The 25,572-nt window shown below is 43.4% G+C and overlaps 2 protein-coding genes across 4 annotated transcripts in view; one reads left to right on the forward strand and one right to left on the reverse strand.

Moving 5' to 3' along the window:
• The window catches only part of NIM1K (NIM1 serine/threonine protein kinase), a 79,112-nt gene extending 73,748 nt beyond the window's left edge, over positions 1 to 5,364 (forward strand). Inside the window, exon 5 of the mRNA XM_005282202.3 lies at positions 1,312 to 5,364. Coding sequence (XP_005282259.2) covers positions 1,312 to 2,061 — 750 coding nt within the window. The 3' untranslated portion in view covers positions 2,062 to 5,364. The remainder of the gene's footprint in view (positions 1 to 1,311) is intronic.
• Positions 2,089 to 24,206, reverse strand: HMGCS1 (3-hydroxy-3-methylglutaryl-CoA synthase 1). 3 transcript variants are annotated; one of them, XM_065598890.1, is made up of 11 exons: positions 16,731 to 16,827; positions 15,580 to 15,740; positions 13,558 to 14,015; positions 12,905 to 13,030; positions 10,446 to 10,610; positions 9,865 to 10,033; positions 9,558 to 9,728; positions 8,065 to 8,171; positions 7,395 to 7,520; positions 6,707 to 6,870; positions 2,089 to 6,297 (listed from the first exon to the last, which is right to left on the reverse strand). In XM_065598890.1, the coding sequence occupies exons 3-11, from the start codon at positions 14,003 to 14,005 to the stop codon at positions 6,205 to 6,207; spliced, it is 1,569 nt and encodes a 522-aa protein (XP_065454962.1). In that variant the 5' UTR covers positions 14,006 to 14,015; positions 15,580 to 15,740; positions 16,731 to 16,827; the 3' UTR covers positions 2,089 to 6,204. The 3 variants fall into 3 exon arrangements, with proteins under 3 accessions (XP_065454962.1, XP_005282257.2, XP_005282256.2); XM_005282200.4 differs by lacking the exons at positions 15,580 to 15,740; positions 16,731 to 16,827 and adding an exon at positions 24,008 to 24,206; XM_005282199.4 differs by lacking the exon at positions 15,580 to 15,740 and having other exon boundaries at positions 16,731 to 16,879.
• Positions 24,207 to 25,572: the final 1,366 nt, after the last annotated feature.

Raw genomic sequence — 25,572 nt, forward strand, 5'->3', positions numbered from 1 at the left:
GTATTTTTGTTTTGTTTTGCACCAAGTAGGAGTAGTGCTAATGAAAGGTTCCTGAAAGGCAGCTCTGGACACTAAAGTCCCCGTAGAACGGATACCCCGTAGACTTCCCCAAATCACTGTTCTTCAGCCTTTGTCTAGGGATACCACTTTTAAGGAGAGACACTACTGCTGTCTCCATGCCCATTCAGCTCTTGGCCTCTCTGTTTAATGCCTAACTATGCTGCCTTTGTGGTGGTTTTTTTTCTGATATTGTCACCGCTTCTTTGGGTATTGAACTGGGAGCACAAAACTCATTTCACATACAGCAACACACCAGTATGACAACTTTCCTTGCTCTTGTGCAGCACTCTCATCCACATGTAAAGTCATGACCCAGGTGTTACATCTGTAAGCACACTGAAAGAGATAGTCTATATCATGCCAACTATTGGAACCAAGAATCAGCATGTTAGAGTAGGTTTCTGTTTTTGTAGGTAATGGAAGTGCTAATAATGGGGAGAGAGAACACAGCAGATGAGAGGGAATAGCATAATGGCACCTGTTAGCATTGCCATAGTCTTAGAGTAAGTTAAGGTCTAAAAAGTGATCATAGTCCCACTTAGCTCTTTATGGATCGAATTCAACCCTGGCCTAAACTTCAATAGAAGTCAATGGGAGTTTGGTCTGCTTTTTATAAAGACTAAAGACTAGAGGCTGCTGCGGTATTATCCACAGAAACATTCAAAAAGAGATCAAAGGATGTTCTGTTTGGATACAGGATAGGCCTTTATGCACTATCGCATGCCTTGTGGCATTAAATTCTAGCCCCACACAAACACAGTAGTAAGATGGAGGTATGGTTAAAAGTACTTATCAGTAACATAAGGTAAAAAACATGAAAGATGTTGTAATTATTGCAAAAACAGTGTTATAAACTCCTTAAAAGAAATCTAAATATTAGGGTTAGGAAATGCAGGTAGGTTGTTCAGGCACTTTTAAACATACAACTATGATTAATGCATGTGTTGTTATGGTGTCAGATTACACTAAAGACACCTTACATCTTTTTCTCCCCCACCCCTTTGGTGTTAGCACAGGGCAAAATTAAGTTTGTTTGGGCACCTTAACTGTGCATTTCCATACTTTACATCTAGACTTTCCTATTCCAACTATAGGAAAACAGTGGAGGACCTCAGACCCACTGTCTGGTAACTTGGCAAATGTTGACTTTTTAAATGGCAACTTCTGTATAGCAAAGACAGGAAAAAAAATGAGCTGGAAAAGCCTTCGCATATATACTAATACTTAGTTTGCTTTCCTTTTGCTCTATAGCATGATAACAATATCATTCACCGGGACCTGAAAGCAGAAAATGTATTCTATACCAGTAACACCTGTGTGAAGGTGGGAGACTTTGGATTCAGCACAATAAGTAAAAAAGAGGAAACTTTAAATACTTTCTGTGGGTCTCCTCCTTATGCTGCCCCTGAGCTCTTCCGAGATGAAAACTATGTTGGTGTTTATGTGGACATATGGGCACTAGGCATCCTTTTATATTTTATGACAACTGGTACAATGCCATTTCGTGCGGACACAGTGGCCAAACTGAAGAAGTGCATTCTTGATGGGACATATAGCCTGCCTCCATACCTTTCAGACACTTGCCAGAAACTGATCAGAGGAGTTCTTCAGCCAGTCCCAACTGCACGATACTCTGTTGAATGTATTATTAAGAACGAATGGATGCAAGGGATACAGTATCCAAAAGCGTTGGATCCATTTAAACTGGATCCAAAGTATTTAGCAGAGACTAGTACCCTCAAAGAGGAGGAAATTGAAGTGAAAAATACCTTGGAAGATTTGGGAATCACAGAAGAACACATTCAAAATAACCGTGGGAGAGATTCTCGAAGCTCAATAACTGGTATCTACCGAATTGTTTTGCACAGAGTACAAAAGAAAAGAGCCCTGGAGACTGTTCCTATAGTCACGCAACCAGAATCCAAAGAGCAGGATTTAAAGAAAGGTCACAGTTCATACCGTGGTATCAGACATACATCTAAGTTGTGTTCAATTTTATGAATTGCATATAGCAGACTTTACATTCAGTAACTTTAACAAGGGGTTTTATTCATTTCACAGTAAGCTTTGATGTTACATTTTTGTAATTTTTAAATAAACCAAAACTGCCTTAAATCTCAAAATGTATTAGTTCATCCAGAGGACTGATATGCTCAAACAGACTTGTTTGTGTTTGCACTTTGGCCCACAGATCTCACATGTAAAATGGAAGATATACTAATTAACAAATACAAGTTATTTAATGGATGTTGTCTTTTAATAATTGAGTAGAATTACTCAATATACGTGGGCTGATCTTTTAGGACAGCTATTTATAATATGGGGCCACTTGCAGAAATATTACATTATTAGCCTGATGTTAAGTCACAACAGTACAGGAATCTAAATGATAACCAGATTTTGTCCATTGCAAATTGGCAATTTAAAGAGACTGATTCCTGAACAGCTGTGAATATTTATTTACAAGGAATCTATAAACTATTACTTAAGACAAGACTATTCGGTATTAAATGTTAGCGCTTCATTTTTAGCTATTACACCTTGACTGATAAAGAGGCTCTAACCTTTTTTTCCCTTTCTCATCATTAGTCCAGGATCAGCTTTTGAAAAATCCTGAAAATTGCTGTAATGTATCACAAGTTATCCTATATTTAAAGTCAAACCCTAACATGATGCTCCACTAACTCAAATCAAACATTTTTCACCTTTGTTTTAGTACCACTGTGAGAAATGCTGTGACTCCTGGGTACAGTCAGCTATGCTGCCATCTACTGGACTTAGTATGGTTTGATCCTTGAGTGAATTAATAAGTAAGGCTACGATTTTGTCATGGATATTTTTAGTAAACGTCATGGGCAGGTCACGGGCAATGAACAAAAATTCACGGAAGCCGTGACCTGTCCTTGACTTTTACTAAAAACATCCCTGACAAAATGGGGAGGCAGGAGGGTCCACCACCCTGCCCCGCTGCATGCAGTGGCAGGAAGCTGCAGCCCCTCTCCCCTGTCCAGTGGCTGGGAGCTTGGGCGGGTGGCTGGGAACTGAGGGGGGTTCTCTCCTGCAGCTGGACTGCTGAGGGAGAGAGTCCCACTGCTGGCAGCAGTGGCTGGGCTGCTACAGGGCCCCAGTGTCATGAAGGTTGGAGAAAAAGTCACAGAATCCGTGATTTCTGCTACTCCATGACATACTTATAAGGCTACGAGTAAGGAGATGAGGCATCAAGAATGCAGAACTACGGCATACCCAGTCCTGCTCCAAATGAAGGCCATGGGCTATTGCTAACAGGACCAGACTCCAAGTTTATCTGGCTTTAGCTTCACTTATAGATTCAACACAAATGTCCTTGCATAGGGCATTAAGGAAACATACCACAATGCAGTGCTTCTGGCTCATGTTACTTCAGCAGTAAAGATTAGCACCGACAGCCAAAACAGTTTGTTTTTGTTTTACTTCTAATGGTCACTAGTATCAAAATCAATCACCAAATACCACAACCCATACACGAGAGTGGGATAGGGTGGGTTGTTTGTTTGTTTGGGGGGGTTTTCTGATAGCCTAGTATTTTGTAGTAGTGGTCTCCTTGCTTTATTCACATTGCTATGTACCCTTTTAAGAGACAGATGCCCTATGCAATCCTTGTGTTTAAGATAGGAGACAAAGTTACCCCTACTTCTGCTTACATCAGAAGTTTGGGCTCTGCTCCCCCTACATCAACTTAAATACAAACTGTAAGAAAGTTTTCCTAATAGTTATATCACTATGAGCTGGCACAGTTAAAATAGCTACTTTGACAGCTAGAGGTAAGTCTGTTAGGCTCCGTAAAAACTGAAGTTGCACAGCTTCAGTTTGTATTACTAACAGACAACCAGAACTCAAGTTCAGATGCAGCTTTTCCATGTTTACACTGACCTGGTAGGTTTTTAAATAGCTCTTTTTATACATTAAAAATGAAGAGGGGTGGTTCAATATTCCTTCATTTGCTTTTATGTAGTAAAGAGGAGCTTGGATTTTTTAAAAAGTAACAGGAAATTGACTGCATCGTAGTCAGAGATGAGTTCAGACCAAGAAGGCAGTCAAGAAAAATTAAGCTATCAAGTCTTTTTCAAAATATTGAAGGAAAGGGGATGGGAATAGAACCGTTGCAGACTACAGATGCGTTAGAAATGGTTTGGGTTTAAAGAACAAGCAGTACAGAATATTGAAAAATACAGTCCTAACACATGATTCTAAATATTTTTGGGTTAGAGTGCCAACTAGACAGTCTGATTAATTTTCCTCTTAACAGTCCACTACAGAACAGAAAAGGGAAGCATTTATACTAGAACACCTCCATAGGTTGGGTTCCCTGATCAGTAACCTGTAAACTCTCCAGTATTTGCTGGGTCATTAGATTCTTCCTAATCCATTTAAGAGATGTATTCCAGAGCAGTTCAGCACTACACCAACACCGGTTTCAAATATCTCTAAAACTTTATTTACAAAAGCAGCTGCTTCAGTGTTAGTGAGGATGGCAAGTAAATTTCTTTGTGCCAGTAGTTCTTGGCCTGTCCATTGCCAGCAATGGACTTTATTCTGTGATAAATTTGTCTTCTGGAAGCAAGTAGAGTTGCTCTTATGAAACTAAAAACCCAAACACTTGCAAAAGTATCTTCATGCATCATTTCTCCATCACTTTCCATAAAAGCACTTAGACCATTAGTCCACATCAGTTCATATTAAATGAAATTTTAGAAAGTTGACTGTACAAGTCCAACAAAAAAAGTTATCAAATCCTAGTGAGTGACATACGGTGTATTATACAAACACTACATTACACAAAAACCTGCATTTCGCACAATGTCATTTCTGCAAGTTTATATTAGACAATGAAGTTTTGAAGTGGACAGTGAAATAAAATTAAACAAGAGACTCAGTCCTGTACATTAGAACAATTTAAATATATTTTACAAGCTAGCAAGGCTCTTCATAGCTCAGAATGGTCTCCCCACTAGTTTCGGACATTTACTCCTTGCATGATGAACAGCTTTCAGACTGGAAGGATGGAAAAAGGTTTTTGTGTTTTCCTGCAACAGTCTTGTTATAGAAGTACAAGAAGTACAAGTGAAATATGAAGCCAAACATGAGTTCAGAGTTAAAAATTGCCATTAAGAAAAATATAGTAGAAGCAAGAGCTAGGAGTCAAGAATGAACTGTCACTTTTCCCTTTGTGGTTTGTCAGTTTGAATAAACTCCCCATAGTATTTGGAAATTGAGGACTAGAAGTCTGCTCTGTGATCATTCTGACCAAAAAAAAAAAAAATTAAACCTAAATGCTTTTTAAAAGCCAGATTGAAAGAATTAGGGAATTAAACCCTTTATTTGACAAATATCGCTTTCTTCCCACTGCCCTGCCAAGAACTGCTCAGTGGAAGGACAACAAAAGACTCCAACTTCATTCAGTCCTTGGCCTCTGCTAATGTTGCCAAAACAGTATAGCGGTGGGCTTTAAGGATGTGGATAAAAGTGATGTGATATGGACACTGGGAGTTAGATGGAGACCAAATCTATAAGGTGGTCACAGATTTTTGATCACTTAATACCTATTCCTATCTTAATTTTTTTAGCAGGGGAAGTAATGGGTATATTGTATTTAGAAAACTGACAGTTTATTGTCAAGGCACCGAGGACCCCAACATTAAAAAGCAAAGTGACTTCTGAAAAAGAGCGAGAGAACGGCTTTTGGTCAGTTTTTGGGGAGAGGAAGGAACCCGTTTGTTCCTCCCTCCTCCATTTAGAAAATTTTACTCCCAGGGTGGGAGTTTGTGCATGCACATTTAAACCTATTTTCGGTTTCACTAAAAAAATTGGGAAGTCAAGCAAAATTCCTGTTTTTCTGTGTCCAGTTACCAAGATCTTGTAATTCCTGAACCTTTTTTTAAAACCACACCAACATCCAGAGTTATGAAAGCCCTCCGAACCTTTGCCTTTTTCTTTTCCAATACATTCATGCTTTAGTGTTATGAAACCACATTAAACAAAGCCTCTCAAGGAGTTTAAACAGTTTTCCATGCTCCAATTAGAATATTTCTGTACAGTGAAATTTAGATATTTAATCCCTTTTCCACCACGCCCATTTTGATTAATTTCACACCTCACAGAGGTATATTAATGCTCTCCATTGGAAACAGAGACAGCAACAGCTTCAGATTCTGTGGTTGCAGGGATTCTTGGCACTTTCTTAGCAGGACTCGGGATAAGCTGAGGAGGAAAAAAAAAGTTAAAAAAAAAAAAAAAAAACACAGAAGTTTCCAGTTCCTGCTCTTAGATTTCATTGCTTCTTCCTAGACTCCCAGCATCATCTCCCAGACAAAATTCACGCTACACTAGTTAGAAAGTTTGGTTTTAGGTATTCACGTTTGATTGGATGTTTCTGCAGTCTTGGTTTATATACAAACTGACTCAGTCTCTCTTGCACCAAAACTTACATTCTGCAGGTGGGATTTTTTTAGATGTCTATCTTTGATTTTTTGGCTCCTATTTTAACAAATTAGATGGAAATAAGTTATCAGCCCCTTGTCTTCCTTTTACAGGGGATTTGCATAGCACCACTATATAAAAATAGTTTTGCTATTTACATCAATTATTAACAAAAATACAGAAATTTCACCTCATGAACTATGCTTGGATGGACAACCTCAGCTCCTGCTTCCAAAAGCCCATCACCCAGCACTGGACGTCGAGCATAAGTTCTTCTGTGTTTTTCATCCACTCGCACTAGGTACCACGTTCCCTCAAAGAGATCATCCACTGAACACTGTGGAATGTAGTTGGCTATGAGGAAACCAGTAAAATATTATTAACTGATTGTTGATGGTTAAGAATGAGGAGTCTTGTGGCATCTTAAAGATGGTAAGGCAACTTTTCTTGTGCTATATATTTATGCCTGCCTACTGTAATTTTCTCTCATACATCTGAAGAAGTGGGTCATAGCCCATGAAAGCTAAGCTCTAACAAATTTATTAGTCTTTAATGTGGCACAAGACTCCTTGTTTTTGCTGAAACAGACTAACATGGCTACCCCTCTGAAACTTGATGGTTAATGTTTATTGTAATATTCACTGCCTCTTTCCAAATTGCAATAGCAGAAGAGCATGTGTACTAATACCAAAGTACGGCCTTCACTTTAGCTCAAATTGTGCCATGAATACTTAACTGCTGCAATGCTTGATCGAAATTATGTAAAACTAGAAAGCCCTGGACTTCGATCCTTAACTGAATTCACGGATTTGATAACAATATCAGGAATTTACTTTGTTAAGCATATTGTAATTTACTTTATATGAAAATGCTTTTACCCAAGTGATGCGTTTCCTGTCTAATCTTCATGTTTTCAGCAAAGACATCTGGTGCAATACACTTTCTTGAGTCAAGTCTTGTTTTCAGATCAGATAGGCTAGCAGTTATTTTATCCAGAGAAGAACCTGGAACACACAAGACCTCCACTAAGTCAATGCTAACATCATAAGTAAATGTCAATGCACTAGTATTTCAAAAGGACTTTCGTACAAACTGGAAGACTATTGTTGTATTTTAATATGCAATTTTCATGATCTCTGGGAAACAAGATTACATTATTATAGCTTTAGTCATTATCATAGAATAACAGGGTTAGAAGGGACCTCAGGAGGTCATCTAGTCCAACCCCCTGCTCAAAGCAGGACCAATCCCCAGACAGATTTTTGCCCCAGATCCCTAAATGGCCCCCTCAAGGATTGAACTCACAGCCCTGGATTTAGCAGGCCAATGCTCAAACCACTGAGCTATTCCTCCCTTATAAAGCTAGCCTTCTGAGAGTTAGAACATGGTGAGACCGCATCTTGTATTTTAGTCTTTTCCCCATGGTACAGAAATACTTCTATCACTATTAGCCAGTCTGTTGCATTTCTGCTTATACCAATGTTTTAGTGTAGCCAACTTTTCAGGTGAGCTGTCCAAATGAGAAATGCTATAGTCAAATTAACTTACCAGGTGTGGCATCCTGTGTAACTCTAATGGAGTAGAGTGTAGCAGCAAAACCAGAGCCATAGGAGAACACACCAATTCTTTGTCCTGCTAGCTGCTGTGGGGAGTACCTGTACATCAAACAACAGTCAAGAAGAATTAAGAGAACTACACTTAAGTGCCAATTTTAAATAACCAAGTGTGATATTTAGCTTCCAGGGAGAAGCCTGCTAAGACCAAAGTTTATTGGAACGGTGCAGCTGACATCTCAGACTACAAGCCATAGTTCCTATACATAAAACAAGTAACACAAAGAGTGCTCCCCACTCCTTGTTTTTTCACTTCTCATGATGAGGCATCTACACATTGCATTGCCTGTATTAGACTGTATGCGTCTCAGGGAAGGGGTCTTCTCACTTTCTAACTGAGAAGTGCCACATACATCTACAGCACTAGAGAATGATCTTTGAAACAAGATTTAGGACTCTGCAGTGCAGCTACCATCAAACTAATTTAAATGGAATGAGGTTAAATAACGTCCAGAACATTACAATCCTCAGGTTATTTGCTTTTTCCATGCCTAAAGGGTATCACCACCTCGAAGAAAACTAAAAAGCCCAGGCCGAGAGAAAGTCAATGCTAAAGAGTGGGCTTGCTAGAGTTCCCTTTGGTGCGGTCAGTCTCAGTGGCTGCACCACAGCTGATGCTAGCTGGAACGGTCTGCAAAGAAACAAAGAAAGTTGCTCTTTTGGTATGCTTGTTTTGGTGGGGGAAGAGAAGATGTCTTGATTTCTCTCCTCTTAACTTGTTTGGAGGCTGGGAGCAGTGTGTGCTAGTAAATGAGAAGTTTAGTCAGTGGCTAATTAGTTTGGATAGTAGGAAAGCAGCTATTTCTGGATGCAATTCACGAAAGATGGACGGATGAAGTATGTGAGACAAGAGTACATACAAATTAGTTATTGTGTAGGCTGGTTTTCTTTATTAAGTGTGCATGCAGAACCATTTGAGCTGCAACTAGCCTCTAGTAATCATCTAATCAACCCTGCATAACCTGTGGCAGGATAAGAAAGGCTTCTGATCCCTAATCCAGCAACCGTGTGTGCTTGTTCAGGTTAAGACTGCAACTAGGTGGGGGGTTGTTAGTTTACAAGGATTATCTAAAATGTTGTTTTGCTAATCCAAGGCATAGATACTTGATGCAACTATGTTTATTCACCATCAACTGTTAGTATGCTGTCTTGCACAAGACAAGAATCAGGAAAACCCCTTCCCTGGAATGTGTACAGCCTGCTTTCCCACTTCATTTGCATGATTAATGTATCTAGAGCACTTTGCGAAACTTATGTTTGGGTTTTTAAAAAAAGATTGCTACCTGAACTTCATCCCAGGGAAAAGATTTTTGGGGGATAGTTTGTTTTGGTTACAGTAAGCCTGTTGGGAATAAGTTATGTTTCTAGAGCTTTTTAAGAGTTAACATATCAAGTACCAATTTCTTACTTTTCTGGCTTTATACTTACTGTGCTAGAAGAGAAGCAAGGCAGCCATAGACTGAAGGGGTGTACATGTTTCCATTTTGATTGGATACAAGTAAAGAAGCTTTGGTTTTCTGATTAAAGAGTTCAGCACTAGCTTTCATAAAGGCCTTCTCCACATCTCTATCAAAATAGGTATCCTCCAGTTTTACATCCCTATTTAAAAAATAATGAGGTTTAGAAACTGCTGCTACTCACTAAAACAGCTGAAAGGGAGAAGCATATAGGATGTGTAGCACATTTTAGATTCCCTTCTTCCTCAGGCTAATTAAGTGATAGTAGCAGTTCTCACCTGAAAGCTTCCAAGCCACTATAGATACCATTTTCTGTTTTAGAGTTCTGGTCACTAAGAAAGTCATTCAACAACAGTCGAGCCACAGATTTCTGTACAAGTTTACAGTATGGAGAATGGAAGATCATGAAGCCAAAGTCATTCAAGGTAAAGTCTCTGTCACTTCCTTCTGGCAAAGGCAAAAGAAGGCACAGTAAGTTGTAACAATGTGTGTACAATTGCTCACATTAGCCCCCCCCCCTTTTAAAAAAAATAAATACGAAACAAAATGCTTATATTTATTCTGTATAATTGTTGAACAATTGAATATAAATCTCAGTGTCACAGGATTAAGGGATCATTAAAAAAAGCAAATACACACTTACATCCCACTGGGCAAGTTACACTGGAGGTATAAACTAGCCAAAGTCCTAGTGACAATGTTGCTTCCCTGAGGTTTATTTAATATTTATTTAAAATTTCTTTAGGCTGGATATACAGATATATGCGGTTGTACAGATACTGCAGTCTCATTATGTGCTCTGGCAAATAGAATTTTAGATTGCCACCGATGCCTGTAAACATTTTACAGTAATACATACCTTTTTGCCACTGAGCACGGATTTTGTTGCGGTAGACAAAATAGCAGCGATCTAATGCACTGAGGTAGCACTGAATAGATAGTTTACCATCAACTACAGGATATTCAGACACCATATCTGGCTTATAAAAGTCATAGGCATGCTGCATATGGGTCCCACGCAGTCCTATTTAAAGAAAGAAAGAAAGATTGCTTAAGAGAATCACTTTATAAGTCAACCTGAATACATGTCACCCCAGCTTAGTGGCATACAGATAAGATCTGGTGCTGGCCAGACAGCTTAGTAGTGAATTCTCACATCCATGGTGGTTTGACATACAGCTCCCGATCACTCACTACCAAGGTGAGAATGGAAGTGCTGGCAAAACACCAGGCTAGATTCACAAAAAGGATTTAGGTGCCTTAGTCCCAGAATCAGGCCCCAGTGATTCACAACTTTCACCTCAGCTGCTGCTGAACCTTCTAGATGTCTAAACTCACTTAGCACCTGAATTTGTGCAGTAAAAGTTCCCTAGGTGCCTATGTTTCTGTTCGAGCATGTGAACTGCAGCCCCACTCTAGACCTTTTGACACCTAAGCCCCAATGCGATTCATGAACTAGGGGAAAATAGGCATTTCTCCACCTAACTCCCCTGTGGGGTCCAACTCAGCAGGTGTCCTCAGACCTCACCTACCACATCAGGCCCATATAAGCAGGCATACACCAATCAGGCATTGGGAATAGGGGATGACCTCCCTCATTACTTTTGGCCCAATGGTTAGGGTACTCACTGGGGTTGTGAGGGACCTCAGTTCAAAGTCCCACCTCCACCAGAAGGGGAGAAAAGGGATTTGAACATGGATCTGGCCCCTCTCGGGTGAGTTCCCTAACTACTGGGCTATTCTAACGTACAACTCCCTTAGTCTCTCCTACTGAAGGTATTCCACTGAGGATAAATAATTAGGATAATTGCTGTAGAGGGACCGGATGCTGGGTCTGTCACCTCCTAGGTGAGCACTCTAATCACCAGGCTACAGAGTCATTCTTATATTTAGCTGCTCTCTCTGGCCCAATTACTCTTATTATTTATCCAAACTGGAACAATTTCAACAGGAGAGACGCCCACATCAGAATATCCCAAAATACAGGAGGTTAGGGCACTCGTCTGACAGGTGGCAGATGCCTGTTCAAATCTCTTTTCCCACTCAGGGGAAAGGGGTCTCCACACTCCAGGTGTGTACCCAGACCGCTGGGCTAAGAATCATAGGACTGGAAGGGACCTTGAAAGGTCATCTAGTCCAGTCCCCTGCACTCATGGCAGGACTAAGTATTATCTAGACCACCACTCTAGTATTATCTAGACAGGTGTTTGTCTAACCTCCTCTTAAAAATCTCTAATGATGGAGATTCCACAACCACCCTGGGCAGTTTATTCCAATGCTTAACCACCCTGACAGTTAGGAAGTTTTTCCTAATGTCCAACCTAAACCTCCCCTGCTTCAATTTAAGCCCATTGCTTCTTGTCCTATCCTCAGAAGTTAAGAACTATTCTTCTCCCTCCTCCTTGTAACAACCTTTTATGTACTTGAAAACTGTTATGTCCCCACTGTCTTCTCTTTTCCAGACTAAACAAACCTAATTTTTTCACCCTTCCCTCATAGGTCATGTTTTCTAGACCTTTAATCATTTTTGTTGCTCTTCTCTGGACTTTCAATTTGTCCACGTTTCCTGAAATGTGTTGCCCAGAACTGGACACACTATTCCAGTTGAGGCCTAATCAGCACGGAGTAGAATTTGCTTACATTCATGCTAATACATCCCAGAATGATGTTTGCTTTTTTTGCAACAGTGTTAGACTGTTGACTCATATTTAGTTGTGGTCCATTATGACTCCCAGATCTCTTTCCGCAGTACTCCTTCCTAGGCAGTCATTTCCCATTTTGTATCTGTGCAACTGATTGTTCCTTCCCAAGTGGAATACTTTGCATTTGTCCTTATTGAATTTCATCCTATTTACTTCAGACCATTTCTCCAGAGGTGCCTAACCCAGGTTTTGTTAATCCCAGTAATTTTCTAGGCTCCTAGAAATTGGGTGTGCTGACGCTCAGTGTCACTACGCTTAAGTTCCTTCATGAATCTAGCCTATCCTGCCTGTAACAAGTCGATTTTCATCATTTGACAGCCCCCCCGTGAGAAAACTGCGCTGATACAAGGACTGCACGGTCTTGTCTAGTGCCTATTTCACATTGGTGAAGGCAGGCAGTACCTCCTACTCCACCCACAGGTGAATCCCACTAGGGGCAGCAACAGGTCAGTTTAGACCAAGATAGAAGGTGCAAGTTCTAACACCAGAAAAGTTAATCTGGCTCCCCGGAGGCCTGGAATGACAGTAACTACAGTACAGGACATCCTGGAGTTCAGAGTGTTCTGCAGGCCCCATATATGGTATCAGTTTTAAAATCTTTCCACATGAGACTAACCTCGCTCAAAAATTAAAGGAGCATTTGGACCAATTAACATAGCAACAGCACCAGCTCCACCGGTTGGCCTGGCATTTCCAGTGGCATACACAGCTATGTCTCCAGCAACAACAAGTGCATAACGACCTGGAAAAGATAAGAAATAACTATGGAAAGAAGTCCCGGGGAAACTTTATTTTTAGCTTGCAATGCTTAGTTTTCCAGTTTACAGGAAGATATGGTTGCAGGATTGTGCGAGCTCTCATCAGCTGACACTTCTCCAAATTTATTTCCGCCTTTTATTTTCATTCTTTGGAGCATTCCAGATTTCCAAGAAAAGATCAATGATAAGCAGGTGTCTCAGAATCACTTTGTAAAGCATATACAATACATTCTAATTTCACATTTACACAAGGTGTAACCTAGACGTGCAAGTCATCTTGGAAGTATACATTTTCTGTCTAGCGTATTTCCCAGGAAACCTCTCAAGTCCAGTGTCTGTTTTACTTAGCATTTTTTAACTATAGAAAACGAAATCTTATATCTTATAAAGTATTTTTAAAAGGCTTACTATCCAAGCATAAAGTTATGTGCTGTGTATTTAAGGTGGTTACTAGGAAGACTACTGGACAAAGACTTAAGATGTAGCTTTCGAACAAAGACAACAAACTTACCATCCCAAGAACTGGACTCAACCCAGTTAACAGCATTAAAGATAGCAGCAGTGCCTCCATAGCATGCATTTGTTGTGTCAATCCCTTCTACGTCTGTATTACCAGAATCCTCAAAGAGCTGCATCAGGACAGTCTTTACAGATTTTGACTTGTCAATGATTGTCTCTGTTCCAACTTCTAATCTCCCAATGCAATCATAGGAGAGACTGTTCCTCTCCATAAGCTTCTGTACCACAGTCAAGCAGAGTGAGTTGATATCCTCTCTATCTGAGCAGAATCCCATCTTCGATTGACCCAAGCCAATGGTGTACTTCCCAGCATCCACACCATCAAATGTTTCCAATTCTGTCTGGTCAACATACTGAGAAGGAAAATAGATCTCCAGGGCAACAATTCCCACATCTTTTGGCCAGCAGGCTTCAGCATTCACAGGAAGAGACCCAGGCATTGTTGTAGAGCTTGGAAGAGGAGAAAAAAAAAAAACCACCACCAAAGCTTATTTAGACACATTCACTTTAATAAGTAATTGTGCAGTAGACTTCTAATTTCCTACAAACTCCTTGAAAAACTATTTCATACATATTCTATCTAATGCTGTTTGCTATGACATGACCTACCCTCTCATACCAATATGGAGTACTCATCTTCCTTAGAGGTGCACTTCACAAACATGCTTAACTCCCCGATAGATATTCTCTTTTTTTTTTTAAATGTAATTAATTTTAAATTTAAGGGGGAAAATTAAAGTTTCTATTTATGTATTGCTAGTTATTTATTTTCTTCCCATTTTATTAGTGGATGCTTTGTACTTGTTTCTTTGATTTCATAATTGTCAGTTGAATTTCTGGTTTGACACCACTAAGAATTTTTGTAATTATTAAAAATACAAATTTAGTCCTGAGGATGCAAACACTTATGCATATTAGTAAGCCCACTGAAGTCAACTGGATGATTCAGGTGAGGACAAGTCTACCAACAGAAGGTGTGTACCAAGTAGAGATCTGCCATAGAGATCTAGGCTCAGAGATCTACCCATAGGGCAACTACTACATGTAGAAATTTTTGAAGTGAAATCTAGGTTAAGTAAATGTGACACAGAATTTAACTATGCTGGTATTCTAATCTGTCTACTCAGGAGCAGAAACCCTTTCAGTTAGTCACTTCCTGAAGAATGCAAATCAGGGGATCTTTGCAGTATTGATGCCACTTTTATTGTGGAAAGTGTTTCCCTGATAAATTCATAAAATAGAATTTAATTTGAGATCTTGGTCTTTTGAATTGCACATCCCTCCTGGAGACCTGTCATTACCCCTTACAGGCACTTGGATCAAGATGTGCATTGTGGGATGAGACCGATCAGCTCTCAGTGTCTAAAAAAATAAACATGGGACCCCTTCATATCAGGAAGATGACCAAAGCAACCAATTCCATGAAGGTCTCTGGATCACAGCCACCTGCCTACACACTGCCTGTAATAAATAAAGTGGGGGGATAGCTCCCTTTAATGGACACCCAGCCAGCCAGCTAACTGTAAAATCCCTTTTGGTAGCTGTTCTTTACTTGCTTTACCTGTAAAGGGTTAAAAAGTCCCCCAGATAAAGAAAAAAAAAAAGTTTACACCTGACCAAAAGAGCCAATGGGAAGGTTGAACTTTTTAAAATTGGGAAAAAAACTTTCCCTTTGTCTGTCTCTCTGGGCTGAAGGGACAGGGCAACCATGCTATAAGCAACTCAGCCAGGTATGATTTTTAGTTATCAGATTGTGCCTAGAAGTACTTATCTGAATTCCAATGTGTAAGTAGATCAGAATGTTTAGCTAGATGTGATTAGGGTTATTTCTTTTATTTCTTATTGGCTTGTGGACTCCACTGTGTTAACCCAGATGCTTCTGTTTCCTTGTAACCTTTAAGCTGACCCCCAAGAAAACTATTTTGGGTGCTTGATTTTTGGAATTGCTCTTTTAAAATCTAGCAAAAGCTTAAGTTCCAGATATATTTTCTTTTTTGTTTTTAATAAAATTTACCTTTTTTTAAGAACAGGATTGGATTTTTGGTGTCCTTAGAGGTTTGTGCGTGTTGTTTGATTAGCTGGTAGCCACAGCTAATTTCCTTTGTTTCCTTTTTCAGCTTTTGGGGGTGGGGTCTTGAGGGCACCCCATAGGGAGGAATTCCCAAGTGCTCCTTCCTGGATTCAAAGGGGGGTTTGTTGCATTTGGGTGGTGGCGTTTACCAAGCCAAGGTCAGAGAAAAGCTGTAACCTTGGGAGTTTAATACAAGCCTGCAGTAGTAAGTATTAATTTTTTAAATCCTTGCAGGCCCCACTTCTGCACTGAGTGACAGTTGTGATGCTGCCTAAGCTAAATTAAGTCAAAGCTGAGGTTTGCTGGCAGGATGTCAGAAAGACAAAATACTTCAACCAAAAAACAAACCACCACCCATACCCTGCCTCCTCTACAAAAGCCCCACTACTAATAAATAATTCATACCTAGCACTTTCCATCACTAGTTCTCACAGCGCTTTACAAGAGGAATCAGTGTCATTATCCCTATTTTACAGAGAAACTGAGGCAGAGTGGTGGACTTTCTTGCCCAAGGTCATTCAGCACTCTGAGTTCCTGAGTCTAAGCACAGCGCTCTGTCCACTAGGCACTCAGACAGTCTAGTCAGTATCCAGCCTCGGGGTCCTCCTGACTCAGGGTTACTGGATGCCCCCTAATGGAGGCAACACCCCGCCCCTCCCCACAGGCACTGCCATCTGCACAGGGCAGAAAAGAACAACAGCTGCACAACACCCAGCCTCCCCACCGCCTCCCGACACCGGCTCCGCACCCCCAGCGTCACGGCCCGCTCCTGCCCTGGAGCCATGCGGCCAAGCCCAGCCGGGACAACAAGCCGCAGCGCTGCGCGGTATCAGCCGGCGCTCGGCTCCGCGCGGCGCAGCACGGGGCAGGCCCCGGCCCATGACCGCAGCCCTCCCTGCGAGCGCGAGGCCCAGAGCAGCCGGAGGGGGGGTGCGGTCTCAGACGCCCCCCAGCAGGGCCCGGGGGCTCCCGCGCACCGGGCTCTCGGGCCGGGAGCAGCCCCCGCCTAGGTCAGGGAGCGGCTCCTCAGCCACCCCCGGGGGCGGCTCCCGTCGCCTACCGAGCCCCCCCTCGCAGCGGCCCCCCTCGCTTACACGTTACGGAATCCCATAGCCGTCCCGCGGAACGGGCCAGGCGGGCAGACCCGAGTGCGCAAGCGCGCACTCGGCTGTCACCTTGAGGGTCACCCAAATGCGCACGCGCGCTACTGCAGCAACCCACGCGGCAGCCCCCAGCTGGCTACTCCACCCCTGGTAGTGCTGTGACGTAGCGCCGGTTAGTGCTGCAGTGCAGACTCTGCCCAGCCCAACCCGCGCGTGGAGGAGAGTACAGCGCCTGCTCCTTTTGGGGGGCGAGGGGCCGTGCTGCAGAGCTGGGCTGGGAGCGGGCAAAGACAGGGCCGCGTGGGCGAGAAGAGACAAGCCCCGGCCCTGCCCGGCAGCCTTCCCTTTGTTCGAGGTCATGGGAATGGAGAGAGACAATAGTAGCTGCCGCCCCAGGGGTGGGTGCGGCTTGAGTAGCTATTGCCCAACCACATCTGGTATTTCTGCTGCAGCCTGTGGGTCACTACACCTGATCCGTGTTGTGAGGTGGGAGGGGATCCCCAGATACCTGAGGCTGAAGCTTTCCCTAGCAGTAGGGCCCGCAGTGGAGGAAGCTTTTTTATTTTCATGGAAATAGAGGCTATGGATGCAGCCTGCAGTTTCCAATAAAAAGTCATCCATAGGAACAACAGACAATAGCGCCTGTGGTACACTCACATGTTGAGTACTGTGTGCAAATGCGGCCCCTCCATCTCAAAAAAGATGTATTGGAATTGGAAGCGGTTCAGAGAGAGGCAATGAAAATGATTAGGGGTAGAGAATGGCTGCCATCTGAGGAGAGATTAATAAAATGGGGACTTTTCAGCTTGGAAAAAGATGACTAACAGGGATATGATAGAGGTCTACAAAATCATGACTGGTGTGGAGAAAGTAAATAAGGAAGTGTTATTTTACTCCTCATAACAAAAACTAGGGGCCACCAAATTAAATTAATAGGCAGCAGGTTTAAACAAAAAGGAAGTATTTTTTCCACACAACACACAATCAACCTATGGACCTCCTTGCCCGAGGCTGTTGTGAAGGCCAAGACTACAACAGGGATCAAAATAGAACTAGGTAAGTTCATGGAGGATAGGTTCATCCATGGCTATTAGCCAGGATGGGCAGGGATGGTGTCCTTAGCCTCTGTTTGCCAGAAGGTGGGAATGGGTGACAGGGGATGGCTCACTTGATGATTACCTGTTTTGTTCATTCCCTCTGGAGCACCTGGCATTGGCCCCAGTACGGCTGTTTTTATGTATGTCCAGGATTTAGTGCTATGCTGTGAAGTGCAGGCTACACCTGGATCCTACAGAAACATGGGGTGTAGATGAGCCACCACTGTGTAGTAGGGGCAAGGATCAGCACATGTTTTCTTCCTCCCCTGCCTTCATTCCAAGAAGGAAATAGTAGCCTGACCTGAACAGGCTAGGATGTGACAAGGTAATTAGGCACAGTACAAGTTAGAGGTAGGCTAGGTCTATGTTTCTCAGGCTTTTTGATACCAGGGACTGGCTTGCTGCTTTCCTAAACTGTATCAGGGAGATCTCTGATTGGCGTTGGTCCATAGCCCAGACGTTGAGAAACATTGGGCTAGGTCGCTGACCACCTAAATAAAAAAGGTGTAGTTCCTGCTGTGAGGTGCTGACACTCTCCATTAGACAGAGAGGGCAAGTAGGAATAAACAGGGAGGGGAAAGGCTGAGGTATTACAGGTTACAACAAGATTTTTTGTTTAGCTGAAGTGAATTTAATCACACAGTACAGGTAGGTGTTACAATAAAGGGAAGGCACAGACTTGTCTTTATGAGAAAGTTGCATGGATAGAATCCAATTTGTTAATTTAAACCTATAGTGCCCCATTTAGGCCTAATTTACATTAGATGGTTAGATTGACATAAGCTGCGTCACGTTAACCTAGATGTGGAAGCATCTTCACTTAAATTTGGCTCCTGCCCAAGGAAGTGCCTCTCTACACTGCTTTAGAAACAGCACCTCTCTGAGCATCCCAGAATCACAGTCAAGGTAATTAGGTCTACACAATGTCAGTGTAGACACTACATTGCTTATGTCAACTGTTACTGGCCTCCAGGAGCCATCCTACAATGCCCCACACTGACAATACAATTGATACAAGCACTCCTGGTGAGGGCATGCACTGTGGACACAAAGAGCTAAGCGTGCACACACACACAAGCAATTTAATAAATTTTTGTGGCTGTATGCCAACATAAGTTAAGTCAACACAATTTTGTAGTGTAGATATGGCCTTTGGCCATGATCCTGCAACCATTTATACAGGTTCTGAATTTAACTACTTAATTTGAATAGTCCCCTTTAAGTCAATAGTTCTACTGGAAGTATGTGTTTGCAGCATTAGGGTTTTAGTTTAGAGTGGCTTTGTTATACAAAGACTGGGAGCAGGTTGAGTTAAATGACAACACAAAACCGAACAAAAGAAAACTACTCAAACCAAAACAGGAGTGGCCACAGAGGGATTTAGAGAAGTTATACTCGTTCAATTTGCCCATTTAGTTGCTACCTAAAAGAGATATAAATACTCAGATGCATTTATCACTGTGTAAACATGAAGCCAGAGGATTGTTACTTAACAACTGGTTGGTTTTATGATTAGAAGCAACTGCATAAGGATACCTGGAAAAGAAAGTGCATCAGGGCAAAGTTATTTTAAAGTGATACTAACTAGTACCAACTGTTTAATAGTGGTGTTTTCCACCTGCTAAGTTTGCTTGGCGTGCATTTTGGGAGCACTAAAATAATGTACTTATTACTTTTATTTAAGTTTCTAATCAGTCTAAATTACTCAAGTTTTATTCAACAGGTTTAAAATGAGTCTGTCAGTAGTTCAGATATTGTTCCTTTAGCTTATCCTTGAAGTGCTTGCTAGTACTGCAGTAAGCTCAGATTTATATTTCGGTGTCCCAGCAAAGTGAAATAGGACACTGGCTTCATCTCAGTGAAAGATTGTCCTCTAGTCTGAAATATTAATTGGCATGTTTATGGTATAAGAATGCAAAGCAAAAGCAGGTTGCATACACTAATAAAAATCACTGTCTTTGTAGTATATCTAATCTGACAAACCCCAGATTGAAATAAATAATTAACGGTTAATTAGGACCTCTATCAGAAGAGATTCGGAATAGACAGAGTTTACAAGCAAACTGGTCCTAGCCCAATGGGGACAACTGAGGATGGATAAACATTGGTTTGATTGAAACCTACCACATAACAAAATGCCATTTCCTCAGTTGTAACACTGAGTAGGAACAAGACTCCCTTAATAGGAAATGTCAGTGGTAAAATAAATTTCAGTTGCAAAACTGTCAGAATCAGAAGCAATGCAATGACTATTAACAGTATTGCAGTCCTTCCATCTGAAGTGAGTCCATGCCTTGAAGTTGTATGGTCATGGATAAAGAGCATTTAAAAGACAAAACATTATACAAAAGATGGAGCTCAAATTACTCCTATTGTTGTAGTTTAAGTTTTTCTACCTTCAGCTAAAATGCTGTTTCATGTCAAAGACAAGAATATTTTGATACCAGAGTCGTCACTATAACAATTCCAAGAAGCCTGCACATCTCAGAGGATTGAAAGGTCATAAATCCAGCTTTCACTTATGTTCAAATCCCACATACACTGATAGTGACCAAAAAGTCTTTGCCATCTGACAGGTCTGCAGTGGAAGGAACGGACAGTTTTGCCAATTTCCAGTTTCTGTTGCACCGATCTCCACATCACAACTGGTACCCTTATTGATAATATCAGCAAAGATCATAAGGCAGACTAACCAGGGTGGTTGGCAAGTGGCCTGTGTTTTTCTCTGGATGGGCACAATTGAAAAATAAAATCATTTATAAGATAGATGGAGACCAGTGGAAATCTGTACCAATGAAAAATCATGTCTAGTGTAACCTGCACTTGTAGCATAGCTTCCTGGCCCATGACCCAGTCAATCAACCCTTGAGAAAGGCCAAAGTAGGAGTTATGGAAACTGAGCTACCCTCTAACTCAGGGGTGGGCAAACTTTTGGCCCAAGGGCCACATCTGGGTATGGAAATTGTATGGTGGGTCATGAATCCTCACAAAATTGGGGGTTGAGGTGCAGGAGGGGGTGAGGGCTCCAGCTGGAGCTGTGGAGTGGGGCCAGAAATGAGTTCAGGGTGCAGAAGGAAGCTCCAGGCTGGGGCAGAGAGTTTGGGTGCAGGGCTGGAGGGGAGGGCTCTGGGGTGGGGCTGAGGGGTTTGGGGTGCCGGAGGGTGCTCCGAGCTGGGACCAAGCGGTTTGGAGGGTAGGAGGGGGATCAGGGCTGGGCCAGGGGGTTGGGGCGCAGGGCATCAGGGGTGCAGGCTCTGGGCAGCGCTTACCTCAAGCAGCCACAGAAGCAGCGGCATGTCCCCCCTCCGGCTCCTATGCAGAGGCGCGGCCAGGCGGCTCTGCGTGCTGCCCTGTCCACAGGCGCTGCCCCGCAGCTCCCATTGGTCACAGTTCCCGGGGAACTATGGGAGCGGCTCTTGGGGTGGGGGCAACGTGCGGAGCCCCCTGGCTACCCCTACACGTAGGAGCCAGAGGGGGGACATGCCACTGCTTCTGGGGGCTGCACGGAGTGGGGCAAGTTCTCTATCCCACTCCCCGGCTGGAGCGCCAGAGTGGGGCAAGCCCCAGACTCTGCTCCCCGGTGGGAGCTCGAGGGCCGGATTAAAACGTCTGGAGGACCGTAGTTTGCCCGTCCCTGCTCTAACTCCTACTACAAGCATTCCCTTCAGGAATGGAATGAGGCCCATTAACAGGAAAGTATGGGTAGGGTTGGGAAGATTATAGTGCTGCTTGTAATGTTCCTATTCTATGGTAGAAAGACTTCAGCCTTCATGAGTGAATGTTCAGCATCTTTCAAACCAGCTTTATTCACAGTGACAGCAATATTAAATTAACTCTAACTTTTGTATTAATAGGCCAGGAAGACAAGATGACATAACTGACACCAAAACTGATGCATGTAATAACCCTTAGAACAATTCTAAAACAGGCAGCCAAATGAGTTTTTAGAAAGATTAATGCCATCAGTATCAAAAGGAATTTGTGGCATTGATGATAATTAGTTATGTTCCCTCACGCTACTGGAAAGCCTTTTTTAAAGAGTCTCTCGGAGGCATAATGTGCAAATTACAGCAGTCCTTGCGTTGGTTGCAAAATGCTACTAGCTCAGTTTTTCCATAATGGGAGAGACATCATATGGTGGCACACACAGTTTTGTTTTTTAAATTAGAGCGAGCGCTGCTAGTTTGCTTGAGATCATTCTCTAGACTTTTCAGATTTTTTTTTAAATTTCTTTCTTTCACAGGACAGAGTCTGCTGAAAGCTACAAAACAGAATAAGAATTCATATCTTTGGTTCTTGCAGGCAACACAATTGGTCATTCACTTTTTTCCTTTTATTCCTGAAATGTTTCATAAATAAAACACTGAATAAAAACTATTATTTTAATTTCTGAAGAAATACTGCTATGATGAATTTGATAATCAGTTAATATGCCCTTTAACTTAATGTAGTTCCTTTCTCCACTTATTTTAAAATATGTTTAATCAGTGTGCATTGAATACAGCATGTACTAAGTACTGAACAGACCACCAGTTGATATTTCTACCAAACATATGAGAAAGGTTATCTGAAGATATCCAAAGATTTTAAGAAGGCTGCTGCTAAACCATGAAGTGTTCATGAGGTGCGGCACTCTTCTGGTTATAGCTAAGGTTTTAGGCAGCAATATGCATTTATAAAAAGAAATGCAGTGCATGTACAATTTCACATCTTTTCAAGAAGCTCAGAAAGTAATTAGGAAATAAGAATTTCTCAGAGAAATATTCTCTCTTCCCATATCAGGTTTTAGATTGCTAATGTAGCAAATACAGGATTTCGGTTATTAAAAAGCCGCTTGCATAGTAACGCACAGGCTCAATTCTGTGATTGGGTTTGATCCTGCAAAGCACTGGGCACTTGCCAGAGTTAGAAGAAAAGCAAGGGAGAGAGACTTAGTAGTAAGCCTACTATATGATCAATGGTAATGAGGGCTGAAGTAAGGAGATGGAAAAAAAATTGGTTTTGGGATCTGAGGTTCTGACCACAATGAAGTGGAGCAGTAACAAATGTATTGAATGCACACACAAGGCTAATAGGATAGGAAGAGGCAGTGACATTATCCACTAAAGTCATGCCTTTCACTCATTCCTGCTTTTGGTTACCTGGTCAGTTCAGTTCCTGAATCACTGAAGCCAGATACATTTTTAGAGTTTGTGTAGAAAAGACATTCAGGGGAAAAAATAGTTAAGCTGCATGTTTTAATGTGTGACTGAATTTCAGTAGGACAGTGCCTCCGACTCCTTTGATTTATTTCTTTTTCTTCTTTAAGACATACAAAATCCCTTCAATTTTCTGCCTCCAAAAGCCCCATACATGTGCAGGCAAAATTCCCAGTCACATCAGTGACATTCACACCCAGGTGGATCAAAGATAGCGTATGGCAGTCTCTAGAGTTTTATTAGCTGAAAAGCATTCTGCAGAGATTCTGGTTGCACAAACACCATGCAGTAAAAGACTGTCCTATACCTTAAAGTGGTAGCCATTGCGGATACTAGGGCAGTGACTGCTGTCCTATACAAGCCTGGCACATTTTGTATAGTACTAGAATACACAAAAACAACCACTAAAGCCTCGTTGGCATATAGCCCTTATTTTCATAGTATCTCTCTATAGCTGCCTTGTTCCGCTAGTGAGGCACAGACTAAATCTACGAAGGATGCCTTTTACTGACAAGTCCAAGTATCTGGGTACCTGGGCTGGGCAGGCACCGCGGGGTGAGCACCTCCCGATTCTGGGCTACCGGCTCCTTGGCATGCCAGACACGGAGAGTCCCCGTTTAATCCAGCCACAGACCCCGCAGCCAAACGCAGGGCAGCGCCCACCCCAGTGCGATGCAGCTGGGCGCCCCGGCCAGCCTTGCGCACTCCGCGCAGCCAAGGAGATGTGACCCAGGCGCCTGCACCCAGCCCACCCCCGCAGCTCCGGGGCCGCTCGCTCCCCTCGGCCCCTGCCCAGCCCGCCGGGGGGCTGGTCTCACTGAACGCCAGGCAGCCGCCAGCCCCGCCGCACGGATGTCGCAGCTCCCCAGCAAGCCCCTGCGCGGGTCCCAGCCCCGAGCGGAGGCGGAGATCTCAGTATCGCCCCCCGCGAGCGGCTGGGGTGGCCGAGGATGCGCCTCTGCCCAGCTCTCACCTGCGTGATGCGCCGGTCCCGCTAGCCGCTTCGTTCTCTCTCCCTCAGCCACTGGATGGGGCACGGGAGCAGGAGCGGCGCCTTTAAACCAGCCCCGCCGTCCAAGCGGCCGCTTGAAACGTGAGCGACAGCTCGTCCGCCCAATCAGAGTCCCTCCGTCGCTGGGTCCCCTTTTGTCACCACTCCCAACCAGTCAGTGGACGGGGAGGCGGGCGGTGCTGGCGCATGGTGTGAGAACGTGACGCGGCCTGGGCAGATTGCTGTTCGCCAATGGGAGCGCGGCTCAGGGAGAGGCCGCCCAGTGGGAACTCCGCGCAGGGCCCAGCTGACCAATGGGAGGCGTGCTGCCGACTGCGGGTGAGGGTAGTGTGGCCGCGCGGGTCCCTGGCGCACAGAGGAGGATGTTACCTAGCAACGGGAGTGAGTCTCGGCCCAGGCAGAGGGTAACCAGAGCCTCATGTTATTTTAAGGGGAGAGGCGCGCCCCTGGGGGGTTAGGGGAGCTATGGAAGCTCTAGGGTGCCAGAGCAGGGCCCGGGGTGGAGAGAGGCTGCTATGGGGGAAAAGGGGAAAGACTTAAAGGTGGACAGGGTCAGGAGGTGGCAGGCAGGGGGATGGATGGAGGTTCTCATGGAGATGGATGGGGCACAGGCTTCCTTAGCGAAGGGATGGACCAGGGACTCCCAAAGGTGAGAGGAATAGCAGTGGGTGGGGGAAGAGACAGGTGCCAAGCATAATTTCTGTGAGTTTAACATTAGGGTCATTAGGCACCTAAATGCCCTAAATCTTATAAAAAAACAACAAGGAGTCTGGTGGCACCTTAAAGACTAACAGATTTATTTGGGCATAAGCTTTTGTGGGTAAAAAACTCACTTCTTCAGATGCAGGAAGTTGCATCCGAAGAAGTGAGGTTTTTACCCACGAAAGCTTATGCCCAAATAAATCTGTTAGTCTTTAAGGTGCCACCAGACTCCTTGTTGTTTTTGTAGATACAGACTAACATGGCTACCCCCTGATACTAAATCTTATAGGCACCTAAGTCCCCATTTCAATCCGCAGAACTCCTGCCGAACCTTGTAGGTGTCTAAATATAGTCAGAGTCTAAGTTTTTCAGAGTAAAAGTTCCCTAAGTGTTTATGTTCTTGCCTCTGGGCCTGCGTACTGCTGCTTCCCTCTAGACATCCCTGCCTAAGTCCCAAAGTTAGGGTTACCATACGTCCGGTTTTCCCCGGACATGTCCGGCTTTGTGGTAATCAAACCCCCGTCCGGGGGGAATTGCCAAAAAGCCGAATATGTCCGGGAAAAATACCGCCGGCCAGGCACTTCCCCTCCCGCGGCTGCTGTGCTCCCTACCTTGACTCTTCTGCTCTGTTTAAAGCCGAGCTGCCCAAGTGCTACCGGCTTCGGGCAGCCTCCATGCTTCCGGACCCTGAGCCGCCGGCCGGGCACTTCCCCTCCCGGGCTCCAGCTGCTGTGCTCCTCCCCTGACTCTTCGGCTCTGTTTAAGAGCCGAGCTGCCCAAGCACTACCGGCTTCAGGCAGCCCCCATGCCTCCAGACCCTGAGC

The sequence above is a fragment of the Chrysemys picta genome, chromosome 6 (genome assembly GCF_011386835.1).
Source record: "Chrysemys picta bellii isolate R12L10 chromosome 6, ASM1138683v2, whole genome shotgun sequence".
Classification (NCBI taxonomy): domain Eukaryota; kingdom Metazoa; phylum Chordata; order Testudines; family Emydidae; genus Chrysemys; species Chrysemys picta.

Bases quoted from the DNA above. Each gene is read 5' to 3' on its own strand.
- HMGCS1 (XM_005282199.4), bottom strand. The intron at 13,031-13,557 runs GTAAGTTTGTTG...TATCTTTTCCAG, and splicing joins TGAGTCCAGTTCTTGGGATG to GTCGTTATGCACTTGTTGTT. The intron at 9,729-9,864 runs GTGAGAACTGCT...TTTTTTAAATAG, and splicing joins AGTGGCTTGGAAGCTTTCAG to GGATGTAAAACTGGAGGATA.